The sequence below is a fragment of the Zalophus californianus genome, chromosome 7 (genome assembly GCF_009762305.2).
Source record: "Zalophus californianus isolate mZalCal1 chromosome 7, mZalCal1.pri.v2, whole genome shotgun sequence".
In the NCBI taxonomy this organism is placed as follows: Eukaryota; Metazoa; Chordata; class Mammalia; order Carnivora; family Otariidae; genus Zalophus; species Zalophus californianus.
The window spans coordinates 75,913,112-75,940,187 of record NC_045601.1 but is presented as its reverse complement, the minus strand read 5'-3'; the positions used below and the strand labels follow the sequence as shown (position 1 = coordinate 75,940,187).

The 27,076-nt window shown below is 33.9% G+C and overlaps 1 protein-coding gene across 5 annotated transcripts in view; it reads right to left on the bottom strand.

The window, feature by feature from the left end:
• Nucleotides 1-13,907: 13,907 nt before the first annotated feature.
• The window catches only part of IBTK (inhibitor of Bruton tyrosine kinase), a 106,990-nt gene continuing 93,821 nt past the window's right edge, over nucleotides 13,908-27,076 (bottom strand). For 4 of the 5 annotated variants that reach the window (XM_027601601.2, XM_027601602.2, XM_027601604.2 and 1 more), the window contains 4 exons: nucleotides 26,850-26,984; nucleotides 16,692-16,763; nucleotides 16,150-16,282; nucleotides 13,908-15,179 (listed from right to left, as the gene is read on the bottom strand). In XM_027601601.2, coding sequence (XP_027457402.1) covers nucleotides 15,048-15,179; nucleotides 16,150-16,282; nucleotides 16,692-16,763; nucleotides 26,850-26,984 — 472 coding nt within the window. In that variant the 3' untranslated portion in view covers nucleotides 13,908-15,047. The remainder of the gene's footprint in view (nucleotides 15,180-16,149; nucleotides 16,283-16,691; nucleotides 16,764-26,849; nucleotides 26,985-27,076) is intronic. The other variant, XM_027601603.2, reaches the window with a different exon arrangement.

The following is a 27,076-nucleotide window of genomic DNA, read 5'->3' as shown; positions in this document are numbered from 1 at the left end:
CTTAACGAATAGGTGAGAACTCAGGGCTCAGAGAGGTAAAGTGACTTGATAGTTTGTCTAATTCCAGAGCTTTATAACAAACTTTGGGGTGCCTGGATCGGGCTCAGTCGGTTAAGCGTCCCGACTCTTGAACTCAGCTCAGGTCTTGAATTTAAGCCCCACATTGGACTCCACACTGGGCATGGAGCCTACTTAAAAAGAAAAACAAAACAGCTTATATCTAACTTGGATGCCAGTATAATCCAGAATATTTTCCATGGAACTCCAAACCCTTAGGGATATTGCTAAAAAAAAAAAAAAAAGTCATTGGTTAAATGAATTTAGTGTAAATTTTAAAATAAAGCATGTTGAAAAAGTCCCTCCTTGAGAGTCTGCATTGCATAATCACAGATTAAAGGCTCTGAGGCATCCTATAGTCTTGAACCCAGCACTTCCCAAATAAACTTTACCATAGGTCTTTTAAGAAATATATAGCATTATTCAAACCACTCAGAATTAATATTCCATAGAAACATTTTAGGGAGCCGACACTGAACATACATTCTGCCCTATTTTAAAATGCTTGATATTTCTGTAAACTAATTCTAATATAGCTTCACAAAAACTCCACAGATTGTTTATTGATATGGCATTATAGCATCTTACCGATGAAAATAACAATCCTGTGGCAAACTGAGTGAAATATATATGCTTTGGATTTATGAAGAAAGCCCCAGAGGAGTAGCAGGTTTGCGCCAACAACTCTGAAGGCAAATGGTATTAAAGGAGAACATAAATCTCCTTCCTGATGAGCCTGTGACTTTTCGCCTTGAATGGGGTACTCTTCTGAAAACTTCAAGATAAGGTCATGTTGGGGGCTCTATCTAACCAATGCAAAATAATTGTTTAAAATACAAACAGCCAAAGAATAAATTTATTTTCTTTAATCTCAGTCACTACCTTTAATTCTGGTATTTTGTAACCTCTCTCTCCTTACAGGCTCTTAGAAACATACGATATTACATTATCAGCTCAACTGTCAGTCCCTAGATAGAAGGGATTATATTCACTATTCCCTGTCCTTGAATTCTTCTACCTTCTGTACAGTAGCTATTTAAACAAATGCTTGGTAATGAGTGTGACGTTGACGGTGATGGTTTTAGATACATGGTTATAGACATGCATCTAACATAAAATCATTCTAGATGCCTTTTTTTCATAAAAGTTTTCCATGTCTAAAGACAGCAAAATGAGTCAAATACACTATTTTATTACTTATTAGACTGGTCACCGCTATGTTATTCTTGAGAGGTAATAGAAAATTCATCTTTTCATTTCGGCCTACTGTTATTTCCATTTCACTTTTTATTGATAAAAGCAATTAGTAATTTGTTTCAGAAACTTTAAAATTTTTTTAGAAACTTTAGAAACCTTAAATGACTTAATTGAAACCAGTGACATAGGTAACAAACAGAACTTTGGAGATAAAATAGTTATAAATTCATTTTCTCTAAAAATTAATTTAAAATGACAATGTTTTATTTCCTCTAGTACGCAAGAAGTGAAGAGTTACAATAACACAATACTTTCTTTTTAATAGAATCATCTGTAATTTCTACCAAGAGAATACTTCAAAAGTCTAAACTAAGACATTTAATAGTGTCAGGTATAAGTTATTATGAACTGAACTTAATATGATGCTTTTATTTTCTATCTTACTAAGACATTACTACTTCCTCTTTGTCCTAAAATATACAAAATATACTTCTGTAATATTCCAGAACATGTTGTTCCACAGAATTTTAAGACTCGCTCATTAAGCTATACACTATAGTGGAGCAAAATTTAGCTTGATTTGATGTTTATGACTTGATTTTTTTTAATTTTTATTTTACTTTTTTTTTAAGATTTTATTTATTTATTTGACAGAGAGAGACACAGTGAGAGAGCAACACAAGCAGGGGGAGTGGGAGAGGGAGAAGCAGGCTTCCCGCTGAGCAGGGAGCCCGATGCGGGGCTCGATGTGGGGCTCGATCCATGGACCCTGGAATCATGACCTGGGCCGAAGGCAGATGCCTAACAACTGAGCCACCCAGGCGCCCCTTACTTTCTGTCTTTTATGCTTGCTTATTTGGCTCACAATAAAATGAAAACAGAAAAATAAACTGATGAATATACCTTGTGTAATTCTATTTAAACATTTATCCATCTTTAAACATTATCCATGTAGCAACTGTAGGTGTGTTCATACAGAATACAAAAAACTCTCACACTTCCAATTCTTAAGCTTACGATTTTGATGCAATTCACAACTAAAAATTCTTAACTAATATGCCATCTGTTTCTATGAATCTGAAAGAGCCTTATTTGGAGACTTTTATTACATTGAACATGAAAATTTGGAATTTTGAACTTATGGTTACCTGTAAAACTCTAATTTCTAATTTTGGAATATTTTTAAGATTCACAGGTTTTTAAAACATAAACCTCAAAATGATGATTTCAAAGAAGAATCTAAGACTGAAATGGAACACAAAATTAAAACCAATTTTAAAAATGCTTAGCTTTAATAAAAAACCAACCCCAAGTATTGATAAACTTTAACTGACTTTGTTAACTTTCAGCTTTGGAGTCACTTTCTTTACTGACTCATTGTCCATATAGGAAGACCCAGCAATTAATGTTTATTAGAAAAGGGTTTATTCAAATATGCTTATCTACTGCTCTATCTCTATGGTATATTTTGGTAATTTATCAGAATACACAATTTACTTGTCTCTTTGTATCATTTATACATCACAATAGGATTCAAAAGTCTTTTGCTTTAACAAGTCTAAAAAAATACTCTGAAACAAGATTTAATATATGTAAATAATCTAAATGCTTCCACCATAGATTTTGCCTTAAAATATTTGATAGCTATAGCAAATGAAGATAGATGTTTTACAGTGTACATTTTCTGAGATTGGGGCTTATTTTATGAAGGAAACTTGGCTGAATAATTAGAGCTTTTATGTTAAACAAGTTCAGAGTACTTGATTTACAGTCTCAAATTTTAAGATTAAACACAAGATAAATCAATATTTATACTGAGCAAGAATTATGTCTGGTTTTCTTTTCTATAAAGCCATCTAATAGATTTTTGAGTTTATAGTTAATTTCACAATTTTTAAATTATTATATACTTGCAGAGCTTAGAAGTCAAGCCCTGCTAAAAAAGACTTGTGCCAAAATAGTTGCTACCTGACCCAGCTCAAAGGTATACGTCAGCTCTTTCACCTGTTTCTTCTTTATTTCAATCTACTTCTTAAACCACTTAACTGAGGTATGACAGGTAAAAAGCTGTCCATATTTAATGTATACAACTTGATGAGTTTGATAATAAGTGTATACCCGTGAAGCCATCACCACCTTCACCACCATCAAGGTCATAGACATATCCATCACCTCCCAAAGTTTCCTCCTTCCCCCTCTCTTAGTAGTAGTAATGTGTGTGTGTGTGTGTGTGTGTGCGTGTGCGCGTGTGTGCGCACGTGCATGTGATAACAAGACAGGATCTCTCTTGGCAGATTTTAAGTATAAAATCAGCAGTGTTAGTTACAGGTGGTGTGCAGTGTGGTAGATCTCCAGAACTCATTTATACAGTGTCCTGGCCCTTTTGGGCCAACTAGGGAAGGAGCACAACCACACAAAAATCACCACGGGGAAAGTGAGGCCATGCTTTGTGGGCTGTGACGTGGAGGTGACTAGTAGAACTGATGAGCTGATGAGATGCTGGTGTGAGGTCGGCCTGCTGATATTGAATTGGCTTGGGCTGTAAGAGCAAAGTACCATGCTGAAGTCTACTAAAAGCTGAAGTCCTCAGTTAATTCACAATTCCTGATACTCATCAAAGTGGATAATCAAATCTACTCTGAGAACTGAGAAAATTCTGAGCAACTCAGGATAGATGTATTGGACCCAAAAGAGGTCAAACCAGAACCAGCTAAAGGGGAAAATCTGCAAAGAACCAGAGCTTTTCTGTAGTCATAATCAATTAATAAAATTGGAGGCCATTCTTCTGCTTGAAGTTTGATGGCATCTGTACACATTTTGTCATCTTATACTGAGATTCAGTTTTCAGGATAACTCCTGACTTGGTCAAAGATGCAGTTTGTGTTTGCTTTTTGTTTGTTATTTAAAGGTGATTTTCAATAGGAGGCTGAAGATGTCTTTTCTCTGTCATCTTAAAACTGGAAGTCCTGGTGTGCCTGGGTGGCTCAGTCGTTAAGCATCTGCCTTCGGCTCAGGTCATGATCCCAGGGTCCTGGGATCGAGCCCCACATTCCTCAGCAGGAAGCCTGCCTCTCCCTCTCCCACTCCCCCTGCTTGTGTTCCCTCTCTCACTATGTCTCTCTCTGTCAAATAAATAAATAAAATCTTTAAAAAATAATAGTATAATAGTATAATGTAATAATAGTAGTAATAGTATAGTATATAATGTAGTATAATAGTATATATAATATAGTATAATAATAGTATATATAATATATAATAGTATATGGTATATAATAGTGTAATATAATTAACATAATAGTATATAATACATATAATATATATCATTAATATATATTATACAAATTATATAAAATAAGTATATATTTTAAGATTTCACATATATCTATTTTAAGATTTCATATATACGTGAGATCATATGGTATTTGCCTTTCCCGTCTGACTTATTTCACTAGCATAATGTCCTCCAGATCCATCCAGGTTGTAGTAAAAGCAAGATCTCACTTCTTTCCATGTGGGTGTATATATATATGTGTGTATCACAATTTTTAGCCATTCATCCATCAGTGGATACTTAGGTTGTTCCCATATCTTGGCTACTATAAAATAATGCTGCAACAAACATGGGGGTGCATATCTTCTAGTCAGTGTGTTTGGTTTTTTTTAGAAAAGTACCCAGATGTGTAACTGCTGGATCATATGGTAGTTCTAATTTTTGGAGGAACCTCCATACTGTTTTCCATAGTGGCTCTACCAGTTTATGTTCCCACCAACAGTGCACAGGGGTTCCCTTTACTCCACATCCTTGCCAGTACTTGTTATTTCTTTGTTGTTGTTGTTTTTAAAGATGTATTTGTGTAAGAGAGCACAAGGAGGGGGGCTGCAGACAGAGGGAGAAGCAGGAGCTCCCCCTGAGCAGGGAGCCCGATGCGGGACTGGATCACAGGACCCAGGGACCATGACCTGAGCCAAAGGCAAACACTTAACCAACTGAGCCACCCAGACGTCTCTCTTTTTTGTTGTTGTTAACAGCCATTTTAATGGGTGTGAGTGATATCTCCTTGTAGCTTTGATTGCCTTTCCCTGATGACCAGTGATGTTAAGCACCTCTCATATGTCTGTTGGCCATCTGTATATCTTTGGAAAAATGTCTATTCAGCTCTTCTGCCCATTTTTAAATTTGTTTTTTGCTATTGTATGGGTTTTTTAAATTTTTATTTTTTTAATTCTAGTATAATTAACCTACAGTGTTATATTGATTTCAGGTGTACAATATAATTCAACTCTATACATTACTTGGTGCTCATCACAGTAAGTGTACTCTTAATCCCTTTACCTGTTTCACCTATCTTCCAACCCACCTCCCCCCCCACCCCGCAGCCACCAGTTCTCTATATTTAAGAGGGGTTTTTTTGTTCTTTTTTTATTTCTTAAATTCCACATGAGTGAAATCATATAGTATTTTTCTCTGTAACTTTTTTCACTTAGCATTATGCCCTCTAGATCCATCCATGTTGTTGCAAATGGCAAGATCTCATTCTTTTTTATGGCTGTGTAATATTCCATTGTGTGTGTGTGTGTGTGTGTACACTACCTCTTCTTTATCCATCTATTGATGGACACTTGGACTGCTTCCATATCTTGGCTATTGTAAATACTGCAATAAAGATAGGGGTGCATGTCTTTTTGAATGCGTGTTTTCGTTTTTGGGTAAATACCCCATAGTGGAATTACTGGATATGGTAATATGGCAATTCTATTTTTCATTTTTTGAAGAATATCCCTACTATTTTCCACAGTGGCTGTACCAGCTTGCATTCCCACCAACAGTGTGCAAGATTTCCTTTTTTTCCACATCCTTGCCAACACTTGTTATTTCTTGTATTTTTTATTTTAGCCATTCTGACAGGTATGATGTGATGTTTCATTGTGATTTTGATTTGCATTTCCCTGATGATTAGTGATGCTGGACATCTTTTTATATGTTTGTTGAGTTTTAGGAGTTCTTTATATATTTTGAATATTAGCCCCTCATTTGCAAATATTGTCTCCCATTTGGTAGGCTAACTTTCATTTTATTGGTGACTTCCTTTGCTGTGCGGAAGTTTTTAGTTTGATGTAGTCCCATTTGTTTGTTGCCCTTGCTTTTCTTGTCAAATTCAAAAAATCCTTGCCAAGACTGATGTCAAAGAGTTTACCATCTATTTTTATTCTTTTAATAGTTTTATGGTTTCAGGTCTTTAGTCAAGTCTTTAATCCATTTTGAATTAAATTTTACCCATAGTGTACAATAGTTTTTCCAACACCATTTGTTGAAGAGACTCTCCTTTCCCCATTGTATATTCTTGATTACCTGGTTATAAATTAACTGACCATATATGCATGGGTTTATTTCTGGGCTCTCTATTCTGTCCCATTGATCTATATGTCTTTTTTTATGGCAATACCATGCTGTTTTGATTACTATAAGCTTTGTAATAGAGCTTGAAATCAAGAAATGTGATGCCTGCAGCTTTTTTGTTTTCCCCTCAAAACTGCTTTTGCTATTCAGAGTCATACACATTTGAGGACTGTTCTATTTCTGTGAAAAATGCCATTGGAATTTTGATAGGGATTCCTTTGGGTAGTATGGTCATTTTAACAACTTTAATTCTTCCAGTCCATGAGTACAGAACATCTTTCTATTTATGTCTTCTTCAGCTTCTTTCATCAATATTTTATAGTTCAGTGTACAGATCTTTCACTTCCTTGGTTGAATTTATTCCTAGGTATTTTATTTTTTGCTGCAACTGTATATGAGATCATTTTAATTTCTCTTGATAGTTCATTATTAGTGTATAAAAACAAAACATATTTCTGTGTGTTTATTTTGTATCCTGAAACTTTCCTGAACTCATTTATTAGTTCTAACAGTTTTTGGGTCAAGTCTTCAGGGTTTTCTACGTATAGTATCATGTTATCTGCAAGTAGTAACAGTTTTACTTCTTTCTTTCCAATCTGGATGCCTTTTATTTCTTTTCCTACCAAAATGCTCTGGCTAGGACTTCCAATATTATGTTAAATAAAAGTGGCAAGATTGAGCATCCTTGTCTTGTTTCTTATCTTTCAGCTTTTCCCTGCTGAGTACAATGTTAGCTGTGGGCTTGTTGTATATGGCCTTTATTACATTGAGGTACATCTCCTCTATATCCACTTTGTTGAGTTTTTATCATAAATTGGTGCTGCATGTTGTCAAATGCTTTTTCTGCATTAAAGATGGTCCTTCATTTTGTTAATGTGGCGTATCACATTGTTTTACAGATATTGAACCATCGCTGAAGTAAATGCCACTTGATCATAGCGTATGATCCTTTTAATGTATTTTGAATGTGATTTGCTAATATTTTGTTAAAGATTTTGCATCAATGTTCATTGGGGATATAGGCGTGTAATTTTAGTTTTTTGTGGTGTCCTTTTCTGGCTTTGGTATTAGGGTGATGCTGGTTTTGTAAAATGAGTTTGGAAGTGTTCCCTCTTCTATTTTTTGGAAGACTTGGATAAGGATTGGTGTTAATTCTCCTTTAAATATTTGGTAGAACTCATCAGTAAGGCTGTCTGGTCCTGCACTTTTGTTTGCTTGGAGGTTTTTGATGGCCAGTTCAATCTCCTGAACAGGAATTAGTCTGTTCGGATTTTCTTTTTATGATTCAGTCTTGGTAGGTTGTGTGTTTCTAGGAATTTATCCATTTCTTATAGGTTTTCAAATTTGTTGGTATGTAATTGTTCATAGTAACTTATGGATCCTTTTTATTTCTGTACTCTTAGTTGTAACATCTTTCAAATTTCGTGTCCTCTTTTTTTCCCCCTTGGAGGGTCTTGCTAAAGGTTTGTCAATTTTATTTACCTTTTCAAAAATCAGCTCTTAGTTTCATTGATACACGTAAGTGTTTTTTTAGTTTCTATTTCCTTTATTTCCATTTTGATCTTTGTTATTTCCCTCCTACTACTAATTTTGGACTTCATTTGTTTTTCCTGCTCTAGTTTGTTGAGGTATAAAGTTAGGTTGAGATTTTTTTTTTGTTTCTTGATGTAGACGTTTATTGCTATGAATTGCCCTCTTAGAAACACCTTTGCTGCATCCTCTAAGTTTTATTATGTTGTATTTCTATTATCATTTTTCCCAAGGTATTTTTTTTCTCTTTTGATTTGTCCTTTAACTCATTGGTTGTTCAGTAGCATGTCGTTTAATCACCAGATTATTTCTGAATTTTCCAGTTTTCTTCCTGTGATTGATTCTAGTTTATACCATTGTGGTCAGAAACGATGCTTGATATGATTTCAGTCATCTTAAATTTATTAAGACTTGTTTAGTGGCCTAACTTATGATCTATCCTGGAGAATGTTCCATGTGCACTTGAAAAGAATGTGTATTCTGTTGTTTCTGGATGGAATGTTCAGTATATAACTGTTAAGTCCATCTGGTTTAACATGTCATTTAAGTACATTATTTCCTTATTGATTTCCTCTTTGGATGATCTTTGGAAAAACTATTATTTTCTTTATATCAAGTTATAATTAGGACTAGTGGATTTTAGGGCACCCAAGGAAATTCAAAACCTTCTTAAAACCATACTAAATATTTGAGATTTAAAGGGAATTGTAAGCAATTTATAAATATTCCCCTTTTGCTATCAATTAATAAAAAGCCCTCTGTTTCGTGATAAAATTTAAGCTTTTAAATTTATATAGTAAGTGTTTTCCACTCTGTTACTGGCCTTCTCTGTGCTATGAAAAGTAGATTGTCAAGCCAAGCATAACTTCCCTTTTTTTTTCACCTCAAAATGTCCTCTGTACTGTGTTTTTTTTTAAACTTTAGCATGCAACAGAATCCCCTGGAGAGCCTGTTAAAACACAGATTGCAGGGTTCCACTCCAAGTTTCAGATTCAGTAGAACTGGAGTAGAGCTCAGTAATTTGCATTTCTCACATGTTCCCAGTAATTTTGATATTCTTAATCTGGAGACCAAACTGAGAACCACTGATCTATGATTATACTCAATTACTCCCCTTCAGTTTAAGAGAAATAAATAACACTTCTCTCCAATAAATTTTACTGTACTCTTGATTCCATTTTCATTATTATCTGCAATTATTCCCTCTATTCCCAGCTCTCCAATCTCTGTATGTACTGACTTCTTCCTTTCTGCCTTCTTGATGAGTAGACTTCCATTTTTAGAAAACACAAAAAACAGGTGTGCCATCTAACTACCATTTTTGTCTCTCATGCATTTACCTGTTCACTGCCAAATTTCTAGATATAATATCCTTGAACCAAAACCTCTACATTCTCTTTTCTTCATTACTTGGATCATCTCTGAATCAATTAAGAGTCACAGCAGGCAACAGGTAGCACTCTCAACTTGGGTAAATTATTAACTATAAAAGTATGGGCAGGACATAGGGGAAACTACAATGGATACTGCAGTAACCTGAGCTAGAAACAATGAGATGATCCTTTTTCATTCCTAGATCTGAATGAGTGAGAAGAAGCAACACTTAACAGAATCTGGAGAGAATGTTCCATGGGAGCTCTGACCTTCTGGTGAGGAGTGTAATCCATAGCAACACCATGGAGGTAGGAGACGGGGGGGGAAAAAAAAGGTTCAGTCTCTTTCCTCCTGTCAATATGCCAATATTATACTAGTTGCTCCAAACTGGCTAAAGCAACCAGAGGCCAGAAGGAAAATGAGCTAGTTGACAAAGTTCTAGAGTTCAGCCTCATGAGACAGGATAGTGGAGAGAAGGACAGAGAATGGATCTGAAGTGCAAATAGATGATATCCAGCACAATCCATACCTTTTGATCTTCAGCCTCTATTCTTGTCCTTTATTTAGGTAACAATTTCTGCTCTCAACACAAAACAAAATTCTATAAGCTGCTATTTCATAAGATGATGTCAATTCAGTCATATTCTTCTTATGAACACATGGAATAATCTCTAAGATTATACATATGTAAGATGATAAAATACATCTATCAATTAAAAGGATTGAAACAATACAAAATAGGTTCTCCAAATTTAACAAAATTAAAACAGAAACAAAAGGATACTTAGAGAAATTCCCAAATATTTTGAAATTAAACAATATACCTTTAAATAATCCATGGTTCAAAAAAGTAATCAAAAGGAAATTAAAAAATATTTTGAACTGAATGAAAATGAAAACACAACATATAAAAATTTATGGAATGCAGGTAAAGCAGGGCTAAATGGTAAATTTATAGCTTTAAATGCCTATATTTGGAAAAAAGCTCTTAAATCAGTAATCTAGGCTTAAACATCTAGAAAAAGAACAGTAAAAGCTAAAGCAAGCAGAAAAAAGGAAATAATGAAGATCAGGGTTAAAACCAATGGTAAAAAAATGGAAAAAATCAATGAACCCCAAAGTTGATTATTTGAATAGATCGACAAAATTAGTATGATCAGGGAAAAAAAAGAGAAAACACAGAACCAAAATCCAGAATGAAAGTGGAGACCTCAACACCAATCTTACAGAGATTAAAAGGATTAGAAATACTGTGAAGAACTTTAGGCCAACAAACTAGACAATTTAGATAAAGTCCTAGAAACATATTGAAACTGACTCAAGAAGATATTTTAAAAAATTTCAGTAAGACTGCAACCTGTACAGAAAGACACTGAATGTTTTCACACAAAGAAAAGCCCACATCCAGATGGCTTCAGTTGTTAATGCTAGCAAACATTTAAATAAGAAGTAACCAATTATTTATAAACAGTTCCAGAAAAGAGGAGGAATACTCAACCCATTCTATGAGGCCATTATTACACTGATTCTAAAGCCAAAAAAATAGAACAAAAGAAAACCACAGACCAATATCTCTTGAATTATAGAAGCAAAAATCCTCAATTATAAGCAAATCCAGTATCTCTTTTCAGGTGCTGTTAATGGTCCATTTCTTGACTTACTGGTAAATCACTGAGCTAAATATTTTTGTCTTTTGCACTTATCTGTGTTATGGTTCAAGATTTTAAATAAAACACATAAAAGAAAGGAATGCTTAGTCTGTGCCTTCCAAGTATAAGTAATTTAGTGAAAGATAAAGACTAATAGGAAAACAGAAGTAATGGCAGAATATGACAAAGTACCCTATAAGGTATAGAGTGTTAAAAGGAAATGGGGACACAGTCGATCCATGTATACTACTGTTTTTTTTTCTTTTGAGAAGCTATGGGGAGGAAAAAAAAAACAAAAAAGTTGATGAAGTAAATAGAATTTGGGTTGCCTTAACCATGGATAAAGAGAATTTCAGTAGGTGAAGAGAAAGAAATATTTAGGCAGAGAATCTGTATGAACAAAGCAAAATCTATTTGGGAGAAATACCAGGTTAAGTTTGGCTCTACCACCACATGTAGAGATGGGGGGAAAAAAATCACTTGAAGGCCAAACCGAGATAATATGAACTTACTCAAAGTGTAGAGGGAGTTATTTAAGTTTTAAGTTTTCAAAGCACAGACAAGACCTATGTATGCTTTTGGGCTATTAGTTTGGGAATTAACAAGTTTAATGGATTGGACCAGGCAGATGGAAAAAGGGATAGCAGCTAAGGGACTAAAGAAGTGGTTCTTAACCATGTTCTCAACCTTTCAGGAGTTAGTGAGATCAAAACCATTTTCATAACTTGTCATTTGCCATTTTCTATCTCAGTCTCTCAAGTTCCCAGATACTATATGACAAGTGACACTGCAACAGATTGAATGCAGAAGCAGCTAGGAGAATCTAGGAGTCCTCTACTAACCCAGACAGCAAAGACCTAAACCTGAAATACCGAGTTACAGGTTTTTATATATAAAAATATAAAATGATCCCAATCTTCTTAATTTTGTTTTGTAAAATAGTTACATTTTTATTAAAAATGTTATTTAACATATGATGGTTTATGATTTTTAAAGGAACTGAATTTTTACAGTTCTAATTTTGAATACATTAAATAAAAACAGATGTAACAGATATAAACAAAAGCTCTGGAATTCTCAATAATTTTTCATCAGTATAAACCTTTGGTCCTGGGACCAAGAGGTCTGAGAATTTTTAGAAAGAAAAAAGGACATAAAACACAGTGGTAGTAATGAGAATGAAATGGAAAAGGTTAAATGATAGGCATTGGACAAACAATAAATGTGGGGGCAAACAGGGAAAGAGATAAAGTAGAATCAAGAAGTTCAGCCCGAATGACTTAGAAGAATGACAAAATAAGAGATAAGGAAATAAAAAAGATCAGGAAGTTTGGGGGTATCAAGAATTCGGTTTTGACACAAATGAAATGCCAGCCAAGCAGCCAAGTAGAGAGACATATAAAAAAAAACAAAAACGTAAAGACTAAGATACAGTTCGATGGTTATGTGTGTAGGAAAGACCAGGTTGTTCTGGTATATCTTACATATTGAGCATCACTTCAAGCGAAAAAGATACACATAAGCAGTACCATAAGTCTTGGATCACTTGTCCCCAATTCTTTGGTGGAAGGTTGTTTAAGTTTCTTCTGAAAAGCTCTCTTAAATGGACAATTCTGGAAGCTTCTGGTTACATTTATCTTTTCTAAGTGCTTTTTTTGTATGTTCTCAGTCTTAGTTAAATTGCTATAGACAATTAGCAATTTCTAAGAGGCACGGCTCTAGGGGAATCAGAAAAGACAGACTTCATTCTCATTAGTCACTTTCTCTGGAGTTCACATTCTTTTTTTTTTTTTTATAAAATGAAGACAATATGCAAGGTTAATCTATTGGGCTTCTTCAGATCTAAAATTTTATGAAACAGCTATTAACACCCTTATCATTAGCAAACATGATATTATGTTTGTTCTATGATTGTTTTGGTCAATCTTAAAAACCTCTTCACTCCCCTGATCCTTTAAATTGACAATTTCTAGATTTTCTTCAATTCTATTAAGTCTTGAAATCAAGGGATTAAAGCTGAATTATTACAGGCAGAATAATATTGTTGGGGGAAAAAAAAAACATCACTTTCCTGGGCTTTTTGGTGGTAAAGTATTAGGTTTCTATCTTCATGGAACTGTTTATGAAAAGTTATAGTGTATAGCATGCTTAATCTTTTCTTTTACTAGCAAAAGAATTCTTTTTTCCCAATGAAATTTTATATAACACCTCACTATATAAAATGGACTATAAAGGGCAACGGTCTAATGGAGGTTTGTAAAGGCCTAAAGCCCCACAGACTCAGTCAGCCCTTGTCCCTCCTTCACATCCCATCCAACAAAGGCTCTTTAGGGTGCTTCCCAGGCAACATGGAGTGCACTCTGAAAACCATTACTTTATAGCACCTTTAAAATGTTAAAGATGCCAATATGTATTAAGAATCAAAGCTTCATGTGAAATAAAGCAATTACTTCAGAAGGCCTCTTTACTGCAACTTCAATAAAACATTATAAAATCCATTTCTTCTCAATTTAAACATAATATAAAACTTATCACAGACACATCTTAGGAAAACTGCCTTTTTTAAGTGGTGAAGGAATGAACACACAGCATCAATGCAAACAATACCAGCTATAATACAGTAGATCAGGAGGAATAATTAGTAATTCCTCCTGTGGTAGATGTCAATATAAAATATTAAATACACATTAACAGTAGAATGGATCAAGATTATTTTTTATTGCACATTTGCTTACAAATTTAGGTAGAGCTAAACCTCTAGTATTAAGTTAGTTTCAGCCATATTTCAATCACCTGAATTACAGCAGTGAATAGCCTATATGTTCCCCTAGGATTATGTTTCAGAAACTAGAACATTAACCTTCCCAATTTGTCTAGTTAACTGGAGCACAGGTTTAACATTTGTTTTTAAAAAATTTAACCACTCAAAACTCAAATAGCATACTGTAAAGAAAACAATGTTTATCTCTATTCATTAACTCAGGCTCAGAGAACTTCTGATTACATAATATTGTAAAGGGTCTTCAAAACTATTCAATTCTTGTAGGTATAATTAAGCATTTATTTTGGAAAATTTTAATATTTTGAGAAATTGATTCTCTCATAATCAGGCTTTTATAAGGTCTTCCCTACCCACCAAAAAAACAACACACAATGACTCCAAATTTAATAAAAGAACCATTATCTTGGACAAAAGCTTCAGAATAGTATTCACATTCTCTTTTCACTGTACTCTGTAGTTTAATGCAAAATGTGCATACAAATTGAAATAATATGGCATTTGAGCAGTCCATGCTTTAAACAGATCTAGAACATTGATGGCCTGATCAAAAAAGACGCAAGAATGAAAACAACTACTATTGCAAACATAAAATTTTGGCCATTAATGGATCAGAAGTAATGGCTGATGCTCCTACTTTAAGTTCATCGATATCATATATATATTAAAAAAAAGGGTGACAACAGATATTTGGCAATATCTTCTTATTTATCCCAAATTCTCAAATGGAAAGTTATTTTTAATGCCTCACACTTAAATTTTATACTTCAATCACTCATGTTTTCCTTTTCAGACTGTTCAGGAGAAATAATTCTACTTAAATTTTTAACCTAGTACGTTTTTCCTCTTACACAGTTTTACATAAAAAGTTACTAAAAATCAATTCTGTGGCATTTGTTTTTAATCATACAAACATTATATACCTATACTGCACTAAAGAAATTAGATCCTTTCTTACTCTATCTAGAACGATATTACCAAATTTGTAAGAACTCTTTTCCATAACTCTGCTTTATAATAATCATGATTTATGAAAAATGCATTTCAACTCCACAGCAAATTAGCATCCATGCTTATTCCACATAGGTACTGCTAGTGGTCCCTGTGGTGTCCTTTCAACAATGACAAACTCATCAGGGTTGCCAAATGCCTCATAGAAAACCAATAAATCTTGTATCGCACGCTCTTCAATCTGAAAAAAGGGTGGGAAAAAAAACTTGCTTTAATCTTTTAGCAGGATTATAATAGCTTTCCAGTTTCCTTTTGCAGAAGTCCCACTTTCTATGAATACAATGCAGCAGAATTAAATTAGGTATCCTGCTATCCCCATGGCAAGTAGAAGGCTTAAAGCCTGAAGAATAATCAGATGCCCGCCCTCTCTTGAATTTTAATCTTGTGCAGAAAGAAAAAAACCCTGAAAATAGTTGTTGGAATCCATTCATTCCAATAACTTCAGTGAGATACTTTCTGCTATACAAGTCTTCTAACTCTTCAGGGCAACTATGGGTCTTATCTGTTTCCAAGCCTGGCTCCCTGGTCCTTCAACTAAATCTGTGGAATTTTAATATCCCTCTAATAATTTCTCTTTTCCATAAGTTAGCCAAAGTTGGTATCTGTGGCTTACAACCTAAGAACACTTACTGATACAGAAGCACTAGATAATGCCAAGTTCATTATTGATCACTTTTATTCTTTTTAATATATATATATATTTATATATATATTTATTTTTTAAAGAGCATGCACAAGTGTGGTGGGAGGGGAGAGGGAGAGAGAGAAACTTAAGCTCCACTGCCCAGTGTGGAGCCAGAAAGGGGCTCAATCTCATGACCCTGAGATGATGACCTGAGCCAAAATCAAGAGTCACATGCTTAACGGATTGAGCCACCCAGGTGCCCCATTGATCATTTTTAAAAACTAAAACAGTCCAAAGCATCACCAGTGCTTAAAAAAAAAAAAAAATCACCCTTGTGACAATTTAGTCTAAATTAATTATCCTGAACTCCTTCAATTAATACTATTGAGTGCCTCAATTTAGTTTTATGTAACATTTTAATGTGATAAATATATGCACCTCTGTGATGAAAATAAACATAATTTTCTTAAGATGAAATGTAGTATAGTTCTTCTCTAAATTAAGTCCATAAAGGCACATTACTTACCTGAATCAAAGCCAAGGGTTTTTCTCGACTTCTGATAAGAGCTGCTTCCTGCTGTAGTTCTTCTTCTACAATAGATGCAAAAGTGACTGGGGCTACCATGGAAGGAGCAGTCAATGAAGAAGACAGCCAGGGACTGAAAGAATAGTAACATGAGTTCTCATTCATCTTCCCAAATTTTTGCATATAAATTTTCCTCTGAAATATTCTTCAACAGTGTTACATTTTTCCCCCCAGTGACCTACAATATAAAGGGACTTGGAAGCTTTTGCATTCTCTTTACAGAATGGTGAGGTGAGAAACAGAGGAAAGGAGAGCTAATATTTTATTTGGATCAGTGTTATAGAGAAAACTTTAGAAAACACCAAAAGGATGGATGGAGCAGAAATGATATAACCAAACAGAAAAGTAACTCAAACTGTGGAGCAGACAGTAGTCAGAAAACTCATTCTATTCAATATACTACTCCCAATTTTTAATATTATCTTTCACTGCTAAACAACAGCCTAGCTTTGGAGGCTCCAAAGCTAATCAATTAGCCTTACTTGTGACTGTCTATAAGTGGTAAATCTGAAATATGGTTGCCTTCTGGTCCTGGGGTACCATGAGTCGAGTATCTGCAAAACAAATGCCAAAAGTAGAGATTAAAACTTCTACTAATATTAGTAAAACTGTTTATTAACAGAAATACAGAGGAAGAATTATAAGTCCTGACTTAGGATACAACTTAATGTGTGTAGTCAGACTTACCTTTAAAATTGTAAGTAAAAAAAAAACCTATGCCTGGGTGTCTCAGTCAGTTAAGCGTCTGCCTTCAGATCTAAGAGTCTGGGATCTAAGGGTCCTGGGATCGAGCCCCACATCTGGGCTCCCTGCTCAGTGGGGAGTCTGCTTCTCCCTCTCCCTCTGCCCCTCCCCTGTTTGTATGTGTACATGGGCTCTCTCTCTCAAATAAATAAATAAAAATATTTTTTTTTAAATCCTGTGTATAAAATACCATAGAGGAAGATCTTGCAAGAAATGGTCTATTTTTTCTAATAATATTCATAGAACCATTTACTATTTTCAAACATACATTAGGAAATACAGAAAGCTTTGTATATAAAGTTTTACATTAATAACAGTTTATGAATAAAAGTGAAAAATTAGCACTAAGTTTCAAAATACATACAAACTGGATAATTAGCAACCAAATTTTGTGAGCAACTAATATAGTAAATATTTTGCTAAGCCAGGAATTATAGGATGGTAATATAAGATATAATTTCTATGTTCTAAGAACTCACAAAATGAGGAAACAATAAATAAAATGAAGTATAGCAGAAAATATAATTTAAGACACTAACAAGGACTATAAAAATCAAAAAAGATTTGGTCATTTGAGAGAGCCTCATGGAGAAGACAATAAAAGAGGTGTAGGATGAGGGGTTAGGAAGTATTCCTGTAAGGGAAAAACTTAACAAAGGTACTACAGAGACTGGCCTAATTGTGGAATTTTACAGCTAGAAAAGTACCTAGAAATTATCTGGATTAATCAAATGCCCTCTTTCAGGAATGAGCAAACTTAGGCTTAGGCAGGTTTAACAGAAAGTCAAAGAATGAACAAACTGGGCCTAAAATATTGACTTCCTGATTCATTTATGGATCATTTGTGGAGTGACTAGGTATGTGTAGCACTATGGTACTGAAAATCAGGCTGATTAAAACTTAGTCCCTTTAGGAGGGAAAACTGAAAGGGGAGAAATCAGAGAGGATGATGAACCATGAGAGACTATGGACTCCGGGAAACAAACTGAGGGTTTCAGAGGGGAGGGGCAGCAGGGGGATGGGGTAGCAGGGTGATAGGTATCGAGGAGGGCATGTGTTGTGATAAGCACTGGGTGTTATACACAAGTATTGAGTCACTGAACACTACATCAAAAACTAATGATACATTATACACTGGCTAACTGAACATAAAAACAAAATTCAGTCCCTTCCCTCTAAAAATTCTGAGGGGAGAGATTTAAAAATGTATTTATAAAGAATGATAAAACAATGTGAGATAAAACAATTGATACTTGTACCAATTTGCATAAAGTAGTATGGATTCACAGGAGAAATTGACATGTGGGCATATGCTGTTGGCTTCACTGAAGAAATGTTATTAAAGCTGAGGAGAGTGGCACTGAAGTAGGGTTTTTGGTTGTACAAATACATGAAATGGTAAAAGACTTTGGTGGCTTAAGTAAAGATAGGCTGTTCTTTTCAATAAATAGAATGATAGGATTAAGAATTTGGAAGAGATTAAAAGAGAAATAAAATTAAAATGAGCCAGTAGGGCCAGAGAACAAAGTGCATTGAAAGCTAAAACGTTTAGACTTGATGTATGGACAAATAAATTTATTGAGAGTATTTTCATATATACTACCTCATTTAATCTTTCCAATACTCTATAAAGCATGTAGTATTTACATTACAGTGATTAGGGAATTTAGACTCAAAGAATATTTTATATATATATATATATATATAACTGCCTGACACAGGTTGGGAAGTAGCAGAAAGAGAACTCAAAGCAGATCTTTTTCACTCAGAGGACAGTATGTTTTCCATTATCACAAACCTGCCTTTATTTCTATTATTTCCCTTAGTTTAGAATACATTCTACTACAAATGTTTTCTTATTCTTTAAGGACTGGCTCAAATACCACCTTCTCTCTGCTCCTACAGCACTTCAACGACTATTATAGAGCTTCCCACACCGTGTTGTTATTGTTTGCACATCTGTCTTAACTGCTAGACTAGTCTCTCAAGGTACAGCACTGTGCCTCATTCATGTGTCCAACAGAACACCTGGAATACAGTTGTTTGTAAAAACAGAATTAAAGAATAAATAACAGAATCAGAAAGCCAAAGGATTTTAAGTATGAGATAAAAGCAGGTTTTTTTTTTTTTCTTTTTAAGTTCCTCATTCCTCTGAATTACTGGTAACTTTTTTCTTCTAGATTTTAGGTACTGAATGAAGTGAAAATAGTATAGTTATATGTTCTTAGTTTTAAGTTCTAGGACTTGAAATCTACTGGATGCTTGACCTACAACGTCCAAAATAAGAAGTCTCCAGGATGAAGTAGAAGACTTCTAGCCAAGAGAAAAATGAAGCTAAGGAGATGAAGCTAAGGAATAAATGTTACAAGATGAACAGAATCTAGACTAGAATAACTACAAAATAAATAGAAAAAAATTCTACATTCTGATGGAAGAGAGAGCTACCTTAGGCAGAGACTAAATGCAAATTCCCATGGTTAAGTTCCTTGAAAAGTCCTAGGAAGGAAGGAAGGAAGGAGAAGGAAGGAGAAGAAGGGGAAAGGAAGGGGAAGAAGGAGAAAGGAAGGGGAAGGGGAAGAAAGAGAAAAGAAAGAAAAAAGAAAAAGACAAAAAAAAAAAGGGTCTTAAAGTCAGTCCGAGGCTAGAGATTAGAGGCCTTCTAGGGCACTAAAGCATAATATGCTAGCCTCTATTAGGTGTATACATAAAAGTGTTAAAGACAGGCCCAGTCCCTTAAATGTGTTTGAAATATCTAGTTGGTAAGTCTAAATGAGCACACATAAAAGTTAAATGAATGACTTGAGTGGTGCTCAAAAATCCCTCCCCGGTATCTGGGATTGGCTAAAAATTTTGACACTTTCAAAGAAATGGAAAAATATTGTAGAATCAATTGTTAATAAGTAAGAAGCAGCAGCTACAAGCTGTCTGTGAAAATGGTATGGTACTGGCTAAAACAAATTGAGTATCAGGACTAAAGTATCTTATATAGGCCTTGTTAAATTACAGTTGAGCAATCAGAGCTTAAGTATAACAATTTACCTGTATAACATTTTATAATTTATAAGGTACTTCCATATACGCTGTCAGATATAAGCCTTATGATAGACATTACTGTTCTTATTTCAGATGTGATGAATCTGGTTCAGAAAGGTTCACAGAGGGCTACTGTGTTAGACTGAAACTCAAATCTGTTTTATAAGATTGTAATCTCAGAAGTCTTTCCATTAATGGTTTTCAGTGGATAATCTCATTAGTTATAAATTTATCCAAACAACTGAAAGTCCATGAAAATTTCATCATAGAATGAAGTAAAACTATTAAATAGAGCTATGATTAAACAAATACCAAAAACATACTAAGCTTTCAGATAATAAATACAGGTATTTGTAACACAGAAACAGACCTCTCAATAGACAATCTGTGATAAGAATTGGCCTTCTGAAAATAAAAGCAATATTAAAAGGCTGGCAAAAATAAAATCCTCTTTCAGAGGTTTTTGTTCAAACTGAACATTAATCTTACCAAATTTAGGCTTTGAGAATAACTAAATTACTTCTTACTTGTACCATTGACTTTTAACTTTTTAAGGAATTCTGTATTAGCTTAATTACAAAGATTTTTGTGTAAGTTTAGAGCTGATATAATTTTTGTCTCACAAGTAGTTTTCCTTACCAATAAGAAACACAAGATCAGTTTCTGGCCAGAATTACATAAAGGGGTGTTTAAGTGGAAGGAAAATGAAAGAAAACACATGAAAATGAAAAAGAACACATAAGTAACAATAAACACATAAATTCCACAAATCCCTCTTTTCTGCATTTTAATATCCCCAAATAACATTGCCATTCCTGGATTTCCCTAGCCTTGAGAGAAAAAAAAAAAAAATCACATTTTCTACAATTAAAACAAGAATATAAGATTTGAGGAATTTCCTAAGATGAACTCCATTATACTTGCCACACAAATTCTCTAAAGGACCACAGCATTTGTCTTCCAGCTATAATTCTATTACCTCTATTTACACTGCCTCTATTACACTTCTCCTCTCTTAAAAATCTCATCCTATGTTCAAAAGCTTGTGGCAATAGATCAGTATTTTTCTAATACTATTTATATGACCATACATATAATGACCAAATATTTGGCACTGAATAAGAAAAGTGTTTATGAACTATTACTCAAGCCCTTCCTCAGTTGGGTTTTTCCTGACAATTCCAATCCACCGTCATTTTTTCCCCTCTCTGAACCACTTACCTGGCATTTAAATCATATACTGCTTGTGACTTAATACTGTTACACTGTATTGCAATTTCACTCTTTACTTTTCATTTAACTTTCATGTGTGCTCATTTAGACTTACCAACTAGATATTTCAAATACATTTAAGGGACTAGGCCTGTATTTAACACTTTTATGTATACACCTAATAGAGGCCAGCAGAATGTTGTGCATATGTAATTTGGTGAATTACTATTTTACTTTGTTTTATTATTTCCTTTTTAAAAAAGCTCACTTATGATTTCACATTTTCTGTAATAAAATTAAAAATGAAAGTCAAGCTGTTTCCATTCTCAGTCATCATATATTATACAGTGATCAGTGATAATATACAGCTATTTAAAACATTTACTTCCACTTACCGAACAGCCAATCTATGGATGGCATGACACTATTATACACTCCTTTATAATACTCCTGTATTATAGTGTATACCATTATAACACTCCTGTATAATATTGTATACTATTATACACTCCTTTACAATTTCCAAACCAGTGTAATAGCAGAAGCCACTTTTCACAATTAAGAGCCTTAATGTTATAGCACACTCTAGTGATCAACTATGAAACCAGATCTTCAATATTGTAAGACAGACTTATACAAATAAGAAAATTTCAATCTATAGTGTTAATATTTAAAATGTAAAAATACTACAGAAATGAACTTAATACTCATGCCTCACAATTTACACACTTAAGGCATACACTATAACTTACTCATTAGAAACAAATCTTACCTGAAACAGCTACAATTTTACCTCATTTATTCATCTGTTCTCACTGAGCATCTTGTTCTCACTGAAAATATTCTAAGCATTGGTAATTCAGTGAGGAGCAGAGATCAATCTCTCATTGAGATGATTCTCTTCTCCTATGCTTTCATTGAATATATGTTAGATACACAGATATTAAAGTATTTGTAGTTGAAAACATTAAAGATTCACACTAATAATAACTGTGAAAAGTGTGAGGAGTGAGAAGTGCTATGGGAACATATCATAGAAAACTGACCCACTAAGGGAAGTCTGACTTCTCCAAAGAATATGACTGAATAGAGACTGAAAGAAGAATCAGAGTGAACTAGTCAAAGGGGAGGTAAGTGGCAAGAAGTAAATGGCATTTGAGAAACTGAGAGAAGAAGATAACAAGAATCCAGAGATGTTAAAAGAGAAAGATAAGAGGTTGGAAGAAAACAGACTATGCAGGCCTTAAAGTCCAGATAAGAATTCTATCTTTTACCCTAAGAACAGTAAGACCTGCCATCTCAAAAAAGAACATAACTGGCTTGGTATATTGGAGAGGAAGATAGGTTATGCCAAGACCAGTTAGGAGGCTACTCAGGTGGCCCAGGTGAAAGATCACAGTAATCTTTTTTTTTTTTTAAGATTTTTTTATTTATTTGACAGAGAGAAAGAAAGCGAGAGAGGGAACACAAGCAGGGGGAGTGGGAGAAGCAGGCTTCCCGCCAAGCAGGGAGCCCGATGCGGGGCTTGATCCCAGGACCCTGGGATCATGACCTGAGCCGAAGGCAGTCACTTAACGGCTGAGCCACCCAGGAGCCCCAAGACCACAGTAATCTGAATGAGGGTAAAACAGTGGAGATAAAATTTAATATATGATTTGTGGAATATTTAAGAGCTAAAACTGGCATGTCCTGATGATAGACTGAATATTGGTCAGGAAGATGGAATATAAAAGACTTACAAATGCCATTTAACAAGGAAGGAAACTCAGAAAGAACAGGCTTTTTTAAAGAGAACTTTATTCTTTAAGCATTATGATATACTTTTTTGTTTCCAACTAACCATAGAATATTCCATTCTTCTCATGAAGAACTGGACTCCATATATGCATTTTTTTAATTGAAGTAGAATTGACATACAATGCCATATTTGTTTTAGGTGTACAAGAGTGATTAACAATTCTATATATTATGCTATGGTAACCACAAGTGTAGTCACCATCTATCACCATACAATGTTATGTTGTTGACTATATTGTTGACTATATTCCTTATGCTGTACTTTTCATCCCCGTGATTTACTTATTTTATAACTGGAAGTTTGTAGCTCTTAATCCCCTTCATCTATTTTGCCCATCCTTCCAACCCCCTCCCCTCTGGCAACCACCTACCCATTCTCTGTATTTATAGACATAAATGTTTTGCTTGTTTCTTTTGTTTTGTTAGACTCCACTTAAAAGTGAAATTACATGGTATCTGTCTTTCTCTGACTTATTTCACTTAGCATAGTACCCTCTAGGTCCATCCATGTTCTCACAAATGGCAAGATCTAATTTTTTATGACTAAGTAATATTCCCTCTCTCTCTCTCTCTTCTTTATCCATTAATCTATTGACGGACACTTATGTTGCTTCCATATCTTTGCTATTGTAAAAAAAAATGCAATAAATATAGGGGTGCATATATCTTTTTGAATTCATATTTTTGTTTTCTTTGGGTAAATCAGGAAGAAAAAGGAAGAATGGGCTGTTTTGTATTTTTGTTTGATTTTATGAAAGGGGTTTGAGGAAAACATTGGTTTTAGACAAAGTTAAAATATTTCTGAACATCCAAGTAGGATGGAGTTATGAAGAAGACACCTGAGTATGTCTGAAGCTCAGATGATAGTTGTGGGCAGGCAATATAGTTTTTGAGGCTTTAGTGTATAGGTGATAACTGAAAATAGAAGCTCATGAAATGGTGTAGAAAGAATATAAAGGGAAATGAAAAGATGACCTGTAATTGAACTTCAAGTAGAATGAGTCATATAAAAAGTTCATGGTTTTGGCAATATGGAGGTCACTGCTGAACTTAGCCTGAACTATTTCAATTTAGTAATGGGACTGGAAGCCAGACTGGATTAAGAAGTGATTAGGAGCTGACAGCTCTTTTGAGAAATCTGGCTGTGAAGGGAGTAGGGGATTGGTGATGATAGGACAACTGTTAGAAGAAAGTTGTGGGGGATGACTGAGGGATTCATTACCTCACCCAGATCACACGAGAGAGATCTAACACATATACAAAACCAGATGGGAGGTATCCACCTAAAAGGACAAGGCTGAATATCCACAAGAAAAGAGAGGGATAATTAATAGCTTAAGGCATTTAAAGTGGAAAGGAATGAAGATACCAGCACAGGTATAAATATTAACCATAGGAAAAATAACTCTTCCAGTGCAAAACAAGAAAGGAAAAAAATGAATAAAAACAGATGCAGGTTTGTGTTTCACAGTTAAGAAAATAAGGAAGTTACATGTCTTTCTATTTAAAAGCCTGGTCTATATCACTTATCACACAACTTACAAAAACCAGTGGTATTCTTATGTTTCTCTTATAACAATAAAAAGACTATATTCAATTTTTAAAAATATTGTGATAGATGCAGGATCATTACAGAGTGTAACAATCAATTTTTTTAATTTCTAAAAAAATTTGGAATCAAAAAACGTAATGAGATGTACAGACTTTTTAAAACATTTGTTTAGAATTATGTACATAATAGACACATTCATGAAATATATAAACATAAATGCATGTGTATGTGTACAGTGGCACTCAAAAGCAGTTGAAAATAAACATTTTTACTGTGAGACTTTAACAACACTTAAAAGCCTACCTGTCACTTAGGAATGGAATAAAATGCCCTTCCCTCAACATCTTTAAGAATACAACTTACAAAATACTGAATAGTTTTACATTGTTTAGGTTTAGTCATATTCAGTGTATCATAAAATGTTCGCCAAACTTTGTTAGTACTTTTTTTCTGAAATACATTTTGAAACTAATAAAAAAAAATGCATTCAAATACTTTTAATACATTGATCACTGGCATGTTAACTTCTGTTGCCAGGTTAATTCACTTCTATATCAATTCAAGAAGAAAATTTATTCTGCCATCTTTGTTTAAATGAAGTATGCTGAGAGAATCTTAAATCATAACTATTCAGTCAGAATTTTCTTAATATTAGACAATTAAAATAAATGCTGAAATAAATGTTGAGGCTGATATAATTTTTCATTATGTTTTATATACTTAATTGTGTAAGGTTTCTCTTCTCTTTTGGACTGTGTGTTCTCTACGGGCAGGGGCTCTGTTAATTTTATCACTGTAACTAAATATTTGTCAATTTTAAGACTACAAATGTCTTACATCACATCCAGTTCTGTATTTATGACCCTAACAGCCTTAATATTCTCACTTTTTCATAAGTAAGCATATAAAAAGTTTATCTATTTGATATGTTAGAGTTACATTTAAGACTTTTATAGTATTCCACTTATAAAAGTTTTCACAAAGATAGGGAGATAGACCAAATGATTTCTTCAGATTCTTTCTGATCTCCGATTTTCCATATTGTAAGTAAATGGCTCAAGACCTTTGGTCCCAACTGTACATTATAATAAGGCAGCCAGTCACACAATATCAACAATGAAAATGTTTAGAGTTCATCTAAACCAGTAATTTACAGTGTTGTTGTTAGAAGACTGACAGTTCCTCCAGAGTTGCTTACAGGGCAGGTATGATGAGGTTAAACTATAGTATGGTTCCCAGAACCCTCTTCTTGGTACAATCACAGAAATTTATACTAACCTGTTGATAATACCGGAATTAGACATAAGATTTCACATTAAAAACGGTTTAGGGGGAAAAGGTTTAACAAATAGTGTTAAAAAAGCTTTATCATTATGTAAAACGATATTAATCTGGTCACAGCTGACATTTTTAATTACATTTTTGTTTTGTCTAAAATACTTTAGGGTTTAATATCTTTGGGAGACGTCATATTAGCAGAAATAAGAAAAAAAATCCATTTAGCCAACCAACTTGAAACACAGTTCTTTCTTCCAACATTGGACTATCTAATGCTCCAAGAATGATCCTTTTTGTACAATGATTAAGAGAATTTACATAACATGGCAGAAAAGGTACTTTTATTAGAAAATTGCTTTTAAATTATGTTTAGATTTTTCATGTTCCATGTAGGCATTTAAAATATGAAACATCTTTTAAAATATATTGAACTTTAAAAACTAGTATCTAAAACAGCTAGAGAAAAAACTGGAAACACCCAAAGGTCCATCAACAGATGCAGATATATGGGTTGCTTTATCACAATGAAATACTACTAAGCAATAAAGTGGGATGAACTAATGATACACATAGCAACTTGGATGAATCAAAAACTACTGAGTAAAACAGAATTTTTAAAAGTACAGACTAAATGATCCTATAGGTATAAAACTAGAATATACAACATAGTCTCTACTGACATGAGGATTAGTAGCTGCATAGAGACTAAAACGGGGAAGGGAGGAAGAGATTACCAAGGGGCATGAGGAAACTTTTGAGAATGATTGTTATAGTCATCGTCTTGAATGTAGCTGGTAATGGCTTCACAGGTGCATATATATGCCAAAACATCAAACTGTACACTTCAGATTTATACAGTTTACTGTAAGACAATTATACCACAATAAAGCTACAAAAAAATAGACATGTTAATTTTGAATGTAAAAGAATGTGTAAAACTCTGCCTGATAAATTTTTAAAGGTTATTTCAGAATGTAAAACCAATACAGAATTTCTTAAGGTAAAAAAATGTTTAACTTATTACCTTTCAACTTTTGGAGCCGGGGAATTGTCTATTCCTTTAAAACAAACTTTTTTGACATGATCTCCAGTAATAGATTTTTTTTCTTCTAAGAAATCCCGGAATGACTTGGATGAAACTGAATGCAGAGAAGATGCCCTGCAAAAGACAACAGAGATCATGTTAAAACATCCATTTTTTAAAAGGTCATTGCTAGAAATCACAAGGAGAAAAGGGAGAGAATGTATACA